The 11905-nt window shown below is 53.3% G+C and overlaps 1 protein-coding gene across 1 annotated transcript in view; it reads left to right on the top strand.

Annotated features, from left to right (window-relative positions):
• The window catches only part of URM1 (ubiquitin related modifier 1), a 17058-nt gene extending 5904 nt beyond the window's left edge, over positions 1 to 11154 (top strand). Inside the window, exons 3-5 of the mRNA XM_006768508.2 lie at positions 8166 to 8247; positions 9644 to 9692; positions 10069 to 11154. Coding sequence (XP_006768571.1) covers positions 8166 to 8247; positions 9644 to 9692; positions 10069 to 10137 — 200 coding nt within the window. The 3' untranslated portion in view covers positions 10138 to 11154. The remainder of the gene's footprint in view (positions 1 to 8165; positions 8248 to 9643; positions 9693 to 10068) is intronic.
• Positions 11155 to 11905: the final 751 nt, after the last annotated feature.

Raw genomic sequence — 11905 nt, 5'->3', positions numbered from 1 at the left:
GAAAGAGCCAGGGTGATGCGGGTGACTGTTTCTTAGTTTGACTGATGGCCATGCAACTTTGGGAGGGAACAAGAGGCTCTCAGAAGAAGCCTTAAAGACCTGGCTGGGCAGTGATTAAGATACCACAAATTATGATTTATTTTCCCCTGCATTTGCATGGCACGAATGTCCCCACGTTTAATAATTCCAACCCTTTTATTCATTCATTGGCCAAATGCTCACTGAATACTAGGGACCCTTGAGTCCTCAGGCCGACGCTCTAGCCACTGAGCCAAACCGGCTAGGGCAACTTTATTTTTTTCCTGTAGTTGGAATATATTAATTTGAGTGCCTCCTTTTTGCCAGGCATAGAACTAGTTACTGGGTATTCGGTGCTAGTGAAACAGATATGGTTCTTGCCCTAATAATGGAGCTTCCGGAAGTGGTGCCAGGCAATAGATAAGTAGATACATACATGTATAACTGTACAAGTGGTTGTCACGGGCATGAGAGCAAAGGAGTGCTTTCAATTAGACAACAGGTGGTCAGGGAACGCCTCTTTGAAGAGGTGACCTGGAGGCTAAGTCAGCCCGGTAAATGGGAGGGACAGCAGAGGGTCCGGGGCCTGCTTCAAGCAAAGCAGGTAGCCCTTGGGAAGACCCCCTGGTGAAAGGCCTCAGAATGTCAAGGCTGAAAGAAGTCCAGTGTCCTGATGGGCGCGTGCTGAGTTTGGCGTGGTTGGCAAAGCCCCAGTTGGTTGTGCAAATAATTGTCACAGATTCCTAGGCGGTAGCTATCATTCCAATTTTATTTTATTTTATTTATTTATTTATTTATTTATTTTTAAATATAAATTTTATTGACTTTTTACAGAGAGGAAGGATGAGGGGTAGAGAGTTAGAAACATCGATGAGAGAGAAACATCGATCAGCTACCTCCTGCACACCTCCTACTGGGGATGTGCCCGCAACCAAGGTACATGCCCTTGACCAGAATCGAACCTGGGACCTTTCAGTCCACAGGCCGATGCTCTATCCACTGAGCCAAATCGGTTAAGGCATATCATTCCATTTTTAAAAGTGGCCACCCAAACCCAGGTGTCATGTGTCTTACTCCAGTCATACAGTTGTTTACATGACAGAGCTGGGATTCAGAACCAGATTTCAGGGTCTAGCCCATCATCATTTACCCTAAGAGGCTCCCTGAGTCACATAACATCTCACACCTGCAATGTACTTTCCAGTTTTTACACTTTCATTATATTCATGCTTTCAACAGCTACTTCCTTTGATTCTCATAATGACTCCAGCAAATATTATCTGTCATCAGGGAAACCAAACCAAGAGAAAGGAGACCTGTCCAGAGTTACTCAGGAAGGTGGGCTAACCAGGTTTGCAATCCCTCCTCCTCCATTTGCTGCTTACAGGGCAGGCGGGGCCTAGCCTCCCCTCTCTGGAATGAAAGAAGGAGACGAGAGGGACGCAGAAATGGTCCCTTTGCTCAGTCTTGGGCCCTTGGCTGTTAACTCTGCTTCGGGTTCCCGTTTTTGTCCTGCTGTGCCCAGAGGCTTGGGTCACATCGCAGCCGCCGGGCTGGTTGGCAGCTGCCAGGCCTTACCCTGGCACATGGGAGCCCAACAGTTGCCACTGGGAGAGTCTTACTCTTCTCCCCGGCCCGTGCCCAGATCTGTTGTCTGGCAGCCTTCCCAGCCCAGGGACTGCCACTTGGCCAAGTAGGTCCTGGAGACTCCAGCAGAGAAAATAGCAGCCATAAGTTTATGGGTTGTGACAAGTCTCACAAACAAGGAAACTCCAGGGCCCTGGGTCTTGGGCCAGGGGACAGCTTCCAACCCGGCCAATTTGGGAGAAGAGGATGGGCAAAGCCAAAGTGGGTGAAACTGCAAGCAAGGAGCCTGGCATTGCACAATAGCGAGTCACTTCTTTCTGTGAGCCTGTTCTCCCATCTGTACAATGGGAGGTTGGGCTAGATTTCGTCTTCACTGATTTGGTTATCTATTTGACATCTACATTTTGGAAACATTGCTTTCAAAGCAAGTATACAATTCTGGGAAACAGAGATGGGGAACATCTGACCTGTGGGCCATATAAGATCCAGGAAATCATTTAGTCTGGCCCTGCCAAGGCATTGGAGTGAGTTAATTAAATGTTTGACCAAATATAGTAGGCTAATTTTTATTTTATTTTTTTAAAATATATTTTATTAATTTTTTACAGAGAGGAAGGGAGAGGGATAGAGAGAAACATCGATGAGAGAGAAACATCGATCAGCTGCCTCCTGCACATCCCCTATTGGGGATGTGCCCACAGCCAAGGTACATGCCCTTGACCCGAATCGAACCTGGGACCCTTCAGTCCGCAGGCCAACGCTCTGTCCACTGAGCCAAACCGGTTAGGGCATAGGCTAATTTTTAAGTTGATAAATTTGTATGGCCCACAAATGATGCTGTAAATATACAAATGGCCTTTGGCAAAAAGAAGGTTCTCCACCGCTGTTGTAGGGGGACATCTTAGTAGCCATTTCCATGGAACAGGCCATCTGGGCACCCACCAGCTTTGGGCATTGTGGCTGCTGGGGGCTGGCTTTTTGCTTCAAGGATCCCTTTAACTCAAGGCTTCCAACCTATGCATGGTGGTCAGTGGCCTGGAGTAAACCCAAAACATCGGTAGACAGACTGCCCCACCAGGGGCATTACCTGCCCTGACCCCCAGGAGGAGACGTGTTGGCTTCACCTTTCCCTGCCCCTCATCCTCTGTCCTGCCATTGTGTTAAAGGGTGGCTGACTAGGGAGGGTAGGAGCTGGAGAGAGCTCCCGTGTGCTTTAAACTGCTTATTATGCATTTCACAGCCTCTCTGGGGCCAGCTGTTCTTTTCTTTGCTCTCGGCCTGTTTGCAGATCCCCTCCCCACTGCCATCTCTCCCCTACAACCCCCCACCCCCACCCCAGTCCCTGTGCAAAATTGCTTTTGAAAAGATCCACTTTCTGCTTAATTAAACAATGAGGAGCGTCCCTTTGCACATCTGTAAACCTCCTTCTGAGGCCAGTTTAGCCCACAAACTGCTCCTTTCTTACCCCCATTCACTTGTAAATGGACCCTCTGATGTTCTCTCTACCCTCTCTTCTCTTTTATTCCCCCCATCTCAGCTCATTCTTTACCCTTTTCAACTAAGGCCTGGGGTGGGCTCCCAGAAGAGCCTTGCTTGGAGCCTAGTAGACTTGGTGGGGACAGGAGTGGTTTAACCTATGGAAGAGAAGACTCGGGGGAGCCAGGATCCATCTCTCCCAAATCTGCAAGGCAGGCATGGGGAGGAGGGGACACATTTGCTGGCATGGTCCCCGGGGACCAGCCAGGCTCAGTGGAGTGACAGGAAGATAGATTTCTGGTTGGGGGAAAGCTCTCCCTGAAGCGTCAGAGAGGCTGGATGAGGGTCTGGTGCAGCCAGGATTCAGTATCTGATAAGACCTTGAGGTTCTCTTTCAGTCTGAGGATCTAGGCTCGACACTATGGGGTGTGGGGAGGGTCACAGTGGGTGGCCAGTGTTCCCAGGCAAGGACAAGTCCACCAGGGCGAGGGATTCTGGTGGGAGCCTTCTTAGGTGCTCTCTAAGGGGCATCATGGTGCCCTATTGCCAGCAGCTTTTTAAAATATATATATTTATTGATTGATTTTTCACAGAGAGGAAGGGAGAGGGATGGAAAGTTAGAAACATCGATGAGAGAGAAACATCGATCAGCTGCCTCCTGCACACCTCCTACTGGGGATGTGCCCGCAACCAAGGTACATGCCCTTAGCCCCGTGGTCAGCAAACCGCGGCTCGCAAGCCACATGCGGCTCCTATTGTATAACAAATCAATAAATGTGATACACCAATGTTCTTGCCTCCTTTAGTAGAGATTAATTGAGCATAGTGGCTTGGGCCAATATCTGGGTTCTCTGTTCTGTTCCATTGGTCTATATCAGTGGTCGGCAAACTGTGGTCCCTTGAGTGTGGCTCTTCCACAAAATACCACATGCGGGCGCGCACGTACAGTGCGACTGAAACTTCGTGGCCACACTGAAGGGGCCAAAGAGCCGCATGTGGCTCGTGAGCCGCAGTTTGCCAACCACTGCCTTAGCCGAATCGAACCTGGGACCTTTCAGTCCTCAGGCCGACGCTCTATGCACTGAGCCAAACTGGTTAGGGCTTGCCAGCAGCTTTTAGGAGGTTCTGGTAGCCCGGAGGATAAGGACTCCTAACTCACTGGGCAAATGTACATTTGTCCTGTGTGTGTGATGCCGTGTTGGCCTGCTGCTAGCCTTATGCCTGAATCCTCACGGCAACTCTCTGGTGGTTGGATTATTATCCCAAATTGTCAGAGGACGCCATTGAGACTTAGAGAGGTAAAGTGACTTCCTATCAAGGCCATCTGGCACACACGTCCCGGCTCCAGAACCCAAATCCTTAACCACTCCGCCACAGGCAGCAAGCAGCCCCCATCGCTCATCACTGACTTTTCCCCAATGGGCAGGCCGGGTCCCAGGCCTCCTGCACTGGAAACCTTGTGTTCGGGTGCTCCGCTCCTTCTGGGACTGCGTGCCTAGGGGCAGTCTGGCCTCTAGCACCCAGGGCCTCGGGATGTGGTTCCTTCTAGCTGGGTCGTCCTGGCAGCATCTTTGGGGTCTGAACATCTAAAATAGAGAGAAGGCCAGTGTCTGGGGCTCCGTCACCACTCTCCAAGTTAGTGAATCCTCCCGGGGCGTGGGTGGAGGGTTCAATTGATTGGAGTATTGTCCCATACACCAAAAGGTTGTGGGTTCGATTCCTGGTCAGGGCACATACCTAGGTTGCACATACCAGTTGAGGCATGTACGGTAGGCAACCAACTGATGTTTTTCCTTCCCTTCCTCTCTCTCTAAAATCAATAAAGCATATCCTTGGGTGAAGATTAAAAAAAAGAGAGTGAATCCCACACAAAAAATCCCAGCTAGTCCCAGCACTGTCTGATTAATGGTTGGCTGACTGTACTCTACTCTCCAAAGTGGTCTGAACATATCCCCAGGATGCTAGACCCCCGGGCAGAGTATGGAAGCCCAGGGCATCAAGGGAGGGCAAAAGGTACTGGTTCTTCTGAATCATAGAAGAATTACAGCATTGATATGCCAGGCCCAGTGCCAAGAGCTTTATATGAATCATCTCATTCGATCCTCACAACAGCCCTATGAGACTCTTACATTCCCATTTTTGCAAAGAAGGAAGCTGAGGCTTATGAAGTCTTTACCCAAGGTCACATAACTAGGAAGTGATGGAGTCCAGGGCTGTATGTCAGGTTCTGTGTTGTGTGCTATGGCCAGTGCTGGGTCCTCAGAACACTCTAGTACTGGTGACTGTACATTTGAGCTGAATCTTGATACGTGTGTCAAGGCAGAGAAACACAGAGCACAGTTCCAGGCAGTGTGGGTTCTGTGTCCTCGGAGCACAGATTTGGTGAATAACCCTGGGGTTCACACAGAGAGTGAAGTCTCTTCCAGATCTGGCCCCTAAAACTGCTCATGCCAATCTTCTTGCCTTCTCTGTTCTGTTACCTTGAACCTGCCAATTCCCTTCTGCTCCCCCATCCCACCCTATTCATTCTTCAGGCCTCAGTTTCAATGTTAACATCCTCAGAAAAGTTTTTCCCAACCCTACACAAAGGAGCATTTATCATAACTCATTAAATAAGTAATGTCTGGCTTCCCTGCTGGCCTGTCAGCTCCATGAGGGTAGGCCGTGTCTGTCTTGCTCACCGTCATCTCCCTAGCACCTGGCACTACTAGTTGCTCAGTAAATATTTATCTTGAGAATGATTGCATGGGATCCCAGCAGGAAAAACACCCTCTGTAGAAGTGGGAAGGCAGCAGGACTCAGCGGGAAGGTAAAAGTGAGATTCCCCAGAGCCATCCTCAAGCCACCAACCCCTGACTCTGCTTAACCCTTCCTCCTCCCCTGGGTGCCTTTGGAAGCCGACCATCTGGCTTGGAGGCCATTTGCATATTGTCTGGGCCTCGGCAAGCCTAGCAAGATGTCCCTTGGGGGGGGGGGGGGAGGTGAGGCCAGGCCTAGTGGCCCTTGCAGCCTGCTCTGAGTCCCACCTCTCCCCACCCCCAAATCCAGGCATGGGGGAACAATAAGAATGGTGATGTGGTGGCCTCACCATGGTAACAGGTTATCAAGAATGTGGGCAGGCCTGAGGGGTGCAGTGGAGGGAGGGAATGGCCTCAGCAAAGAGGAGCATCATGATAAATGAGCCAGCACCGGCAGCAGACTCACCCCGAGCCCACCCCTCTGGGACTCCAGGATGGTGCTATCACTCTGATGACCCCGACATGACTACTAGCCACCACCACCCCCCGCCCCCCCAGCATCTCCAGAGTGAAATAGAAGCCCCTTCCTTTTACACAACTGGGGCTGTTTCTATATAGGATGCCCAGGTTGTGGAGGTGCAGCTGGTGGCCCTCAGGCCAGGCACTGCCCAGTCCCTCTCAGTGCCTCTGCACACACAGGCAGAACCCTGCCGCCAGGGCTGGCTGATGGATGTGTCAGACTCCGGCGGCTCTATCGAGCGGCCACAAGATGTATGAGCTGGCGGCCCACCAGACAGTGCCAAGATGGAGGCCAAGGGGAAACCTCTGAAGCTCGGGCCTCAGGGGAGCACAGCCGGGCGGCCAAATGGACTGCAGCTCGTTGGAGGCAACGCTCCCCGTCCCCTGCCCACTCCAGGGACCATGAGGACTCCCATCTGCTTTGTTTAAAAGGAATTTTTAAGGTGGCAGTCTCAGTCCGTGGACGCTTTGCCCATGGTCCCGTGCTCTTCTGACATAGGATCCAGGGAAGCTGGCATGGAGAGCAAGCCAGTCGGACCCGTGTGTAGCCTGCCTGCCTCCAGGGAGGGTGGTATGCAGGCCATTGAGAGTGTCTTACAACCCCGAGCAGCGCTGGTCCTGTGTGTGTGACATGCTGCTGGGCCTGCCCTGCCCCAGCAGCCTTTCCCTCACCAACGTGCCAGGACTGACTCTAGGCGCAGAAACCAAGGCATTGCCTGGGCCCTTCTCCAGCTTGGCTGAGACACGGACTCAGGGTGGGGGTGACTAGCCCCAAGCCCTCCACTGGCTTCTCCAACACTAGGTGTCTCTGGGAGAGAAGGAACTTCTGCAGCCTCGGGAGACAGACTGTTGAGGAGTGGTAGCTGAGAGCCGTGGCATCCGGGGAGCTTAGAGAGCCAGGTGTCCGTGTGCCTAGGAAAGGAGAGGTGACCCTGGGGACAGTGGCCCTGCGCCTCCGCATAATGTCCAAAGAGCTAGGTGGCCGTCCCACAGCAACACAGCGGCAGGTGTCAGCGTCCAGGGGAGCAGGAGAGGCCCATTCGGCCCTGAGTCTCTTGCCTCTTCAGGGTGCTGCCCACAGCCCAGGGAGGGGGGGCTCGGTGAAGGGGAGCTGGGGCGCAGTGATTTGTCAGCTCTCTGCTGGTGAAGGATCCTTCTCTCCTTCTGCTGGAGGAAATTAACTGATGGTATCAGCTCAGCAATTGTTTTCCTCCCCTCACAAAGGGAAATATATGCAGACCCCTCCAGGAGCAAAGCGGGATCCTCCCCCCCGGGACTGGCTGGGCAGAGGAAGGTGGAGGGGGCTCTTCAGGCCCTCGCAGAAGCCGGGCTGTGGCAGCTTCAGACCAGTTTCCAGGACTCGTGGACGGGGGCCTGTCTCCCAACCCTGCAGCTGTGACAGTTCCTCCTGCTGCCTGCCTTGAGGCCCCCTTGCCCCTTCAAGCCTTCAGTAAGCGAGGTGACCCTTTCTCTGCAGACCTTCCAGGCAGGTTACTGCCTCTGCTAACCCACTTCCTCCCCTTGGGAATCCACGAGTTCAGGGGCATGACAGCCTGCTCTAAAAGAGCCCGTGTTGCCGAAACCGGTTTGGCTCGGTGGATGGAGCGTCGGCCTACGGACTGAAAGGGCCCGGGGTCAAGGCAGCTGATCGATGTTTCTCTCTCATCGATGTTTCTAGCTCTCTATCTCTCTCCCTTCCTCTCTGTAATAAATCAATAAAATATATTTAAAAGAGCCCGTGTTCCCTTCCTCCTGGTGCAGGCAAGGCACTGGGCAGCAGGAGTCATTTGGGTCTGACAGTGGTTTGTTCTGTGCCTTCCTCTCCAGGGGACATCCGGAACCTCCTTGTCTGGATCAAGAAGAATTTGCTGAAAGAGCGGCCAGAGCTGTTCATCCAGGGAGACAGTGTGTGAGTCCTTCTCCCCTTCCCTGAGGCGCGGGCAGAGGGAAGGGGGTCCGAGCCCCTCGCTGTGTGTCCAGCCACCGCCTTTTCCATTCCTGTTGTCTCCTTTGCCATCCCCTGACCCTCTGAGGAAAGAGCCTGCACTGTTGTTACCACACGATCATTGGGGACTTTTAACACCCAGGTCAGGAGACTGGTCAACTTCTCCCGGTCACCACAGACCTCCTTCTGGTTGCCACAAATTGCTGTGGAACCTTAGGCAAGTTACTTCACTGCTCTGGGCCTTGGCTATACTCTCTGTTCAAAAGTACTGAGGAAAAGAAGCCGCCAGCGTCCCTTTCCTTCCTTGACAGTCTAGAACTTTCTGTGATGATGGACGTGTTCTGTATCTGTGCTGTCCGATGTGGTAGCTGCTGGTCACATGAGCCTATTGAGCCCTGGAAATGTGGCTAGTGTGACTGAGGAACTAAATATTCATTTATTTCTTGGTAATTTAAATTTAAATGTGGCTAATAGATACCATATTGGACGGCAGAGGTCTAGGATTCTAGGGGGTCACTCAGTGCATGTGCACACACACACACACACACACACACACACACATTTGTGCCCACTGAAGACACCTGCTCTCAGCCCACAGCCCCTCTACCTGTGCCAGGCCCAGCTCAGCCTCCTAGGCAAGGAGCCAGGTTCCAAGTGCACAGAAGTCACTTCTGCAACAGGCCAGCCTCAGGGGTAGAAGCGGTGGGCAGGGTACTTATGGGACTCGTTTATCTGCCCTGAAGCAGAGGTCACCAGCAGGTCCTGGGGCATCCAGCCCCTGGCTCAGATCATGGGCCAAGAGTCATGGAGGCCACCCGCAAGGCCAGCAGTACTCCTTGGGCCACTGCCAGCAGGAGCCAGGCAAGGTACCTGTTCAAGCGTCAACCTACCCTGCCTTACACCAGGCAGGGCTGCTGTAGGCTTTCGGGTGCTCGGAGCACTGTTGGCCTCCCTGGCTTGGAAGACCCTTGGAAAAAACATGCAGCTGCCAGTGGGCACCACAGACGCAGGGGAGAAGCACCTCACATCATCCAAGTCCATCTTCGCACAGGCCTCGTGGGGGCGGCGCTGTAATTTGCCCCACGTTCAGCAGAGGAAACGGACACTCCGAGAAACAATGACCTGCTGAGACCTGGGCGGTGGTGCTGGAATTTCCACCTGGCCCCAAGGCTGTGACCGTCTGACCCTGTTTCCATTAGACTCAGACTGTACCTCTCCTTCCTGGGAGATGTTTAACAGGAACATCAGGAGGAAAGGCTCCCACCACACTCTCCTCAGCCCCAGCGTCTAAGCCTCTCTCCTTGCTACTGACTGCCCCCTGCCCTTCCCTCCCTGCTATTCACCACCATCTTTCCCACAGGCGGCCAGGGATTCTGGTGCTGATTAACGATGCAGATTGGGAACTGCTGGTCAGTACCTCGGGGACATCCCTCCCCCACCCCTTCCCCTCACTGCTTTAGTGGGCAAGCCGGGGGGCCTTTCATGAGGCCCAAATAGGGTGATGGAAGAATCCTCTGTCCCATTCTGGCCTCCAAACTGAGGCTACTCCAGTCTCCCACCCCGAGAGAGGAAGAAAAGGGTAGCTGGGGGAAGTGGTGAGCTGTCCTCCATCCTGGACATTTGCAAGTTAAAATACAGGGTACCTGGTTTTCTGGTACATTCTATCTTTCCCAAAACAACCAGCTGTGCGCGTGAGCACACACCCCCTCCCCCTGGCTCTCCCGACACCTGGGGAGAAACTGGGAAAGTGGCCCTGATGGTCTCCTCATTTCTCTCCTGGACCAGGGTGAGCTGGACTACCAGCTTCAGGACCAGGACAGCGTCCTCTTCATATCCACTCTGCATGGTGGCTAAGGACCCCTCTCTGCCTGGGCCCCGGAGTGGGGAGAAGAGAACACTCAGACATGCCCTTGGACCCTGCTTCCAGACCTCCCTGTCCCTCTTCGTTGCTTTCTTCCCTGATCTGTCCCCTGGGTTTCCTCCATGCAGGGAAAAGAGGCCAGGTGCTAAAATGAGCCTTTCGCAGGCAGGCACGTGAGCAGGGGCAGGCAGGCAGGCAGGTGCCTGAGCCCAGCACTCCCTCTCCCAGCAGCTGAGGTGGGGGAGGGTGCCCCTCTGGTTTGACAAGAGTAGAGAGGGGCTCTGGGGCCAGGTGACCCAGCTGCCTTCCACTCCTATGTCTCAGTCTAAACACTGAGTGACCACTGACAAGGCGCTCCAGCTCCAGGTCACAGTGTCTTCATGGGGAAGATGAATGGCCTTGAATAGCTGATGAGAGGCCCCTCCCTTCTCAAACATTGAAGGAGTCCCCGCCTCAGTTTCCCCATCTGGACAGCAGAGGGCCCTGCCTGTCCCCCACCGATATCATTATGGGACCCCAGCTGGGGTCCCCTATTTAGAGCTAACCCCCCCCCCCCCCACCCAGCAGCTGCTCTTCCAACCACACCCCTCCTTCTGCTCCCCCCCATCCACAGCCCTTGACCCTGGCTGGCCCTCCTCCCCCCTCCCCACAGGCCACCAGATGGGCTCCTGAGACCCTCCCCCAGCAAAGGCTGCCTGCAGCTCATTCTGGGGAGGAGGGAGTAGGCTTAACCTTGGACTAGCAAATAGGGGCCTGAAAGGGTCAGCGTGCCTCAGTTTCCTCCTCAACAACAACTGAATAATTATAGTATCAGAAAACAGGGCTGATACCGATGCCACAAACGTAGACTTTATCTCCCTTCCCACCGCCTGCAAGAAGCAGGATGGGGGCAGGCAGCACCTGGTAGGCAGGGTGGCTCTCCCCTCCTCCCTCCATCCCTCTGGAAGTCCTGGGGCCTCAGTGCCTGCAACAGCTGGCCTTGGGCAAATAAAAGACTAAGTTGTTTACTAGCCTTGCCTGGAGCTTTATCCGTAGAAACCAATGGCACCCCACAATCACTCAGCCATAGTCTCTGGTCCAACCTCTCGGCCCCACCCAGGGCTTTCAGAGCTGCCCTTCACCCGAAAAGGGGGCAGGGGTTAAAACCCAGACTACCCAGCCTGTCTTGCAGGGGGCGACCTGACAGGCCATCTGGAGAAGGGGTGGCAGAGCTAGTCTGTGCTGACCAGTCTGGGCCCCAGGAAACACGCTTCCTCACATGTCTGTCTGAGGCCAGGCTTTGTCCCACCAGCTGTAGCCAGCAGCCCCAGAACCCAGAATGGGGGGTGGCATAGATAAGACTGCTGAGCCCCTCCTTCACAAGACCTGGAGAAAAGCTTTGGTTGCTGGAGGGAGATCTTTTTTTTTTTTTTTAATATATTTTTTATTGATTTTTTACAGAGAGGAAAGGAGAGAGATAGAGAGTTAGAAACATCGATGAGAGAGAAACATCGATCAGCCGCCTCCTGCACATCTCCTACTGGGGATGTGCCCGCAACCCAGGTACATGCCCTTGACCGGAATCGAACCTGAGACCTTTCAGTCCGCAGGCCGACGCTCTATCCACTGAGCCAAACCGGTTTCGGCGAGGGAGATCTTAATAAATTAATAAATAAATAAATAAATAAATATTAGAGCAGTAACATCATCCTGCCCCAAACATTAAATGCAATGATTTATGGTGAACTCTCTTTCACTCTATGAGGATGAAATGCCAATTGG

This window comes from Myotis davidii, unplaced genomic scaffold (genome assembly GCF_000327345.1).
Source record: "Myotis davidii unplaced genomic scaffold, ASM32734v1 scaffold142, whole genome shotgun sequence".
Taxonomy (NCBI): Eukaryota; Metazoa; Chordata; class Mammalia; order Chiroptera; family Vespertilionidae; genus Myotis; species Myotis davidii.
The sequence above is the reverse complement of the archived record's forward strand: the minus strand, read 5'-3'. Positions and strand labels throughout refer to the sequence as shown.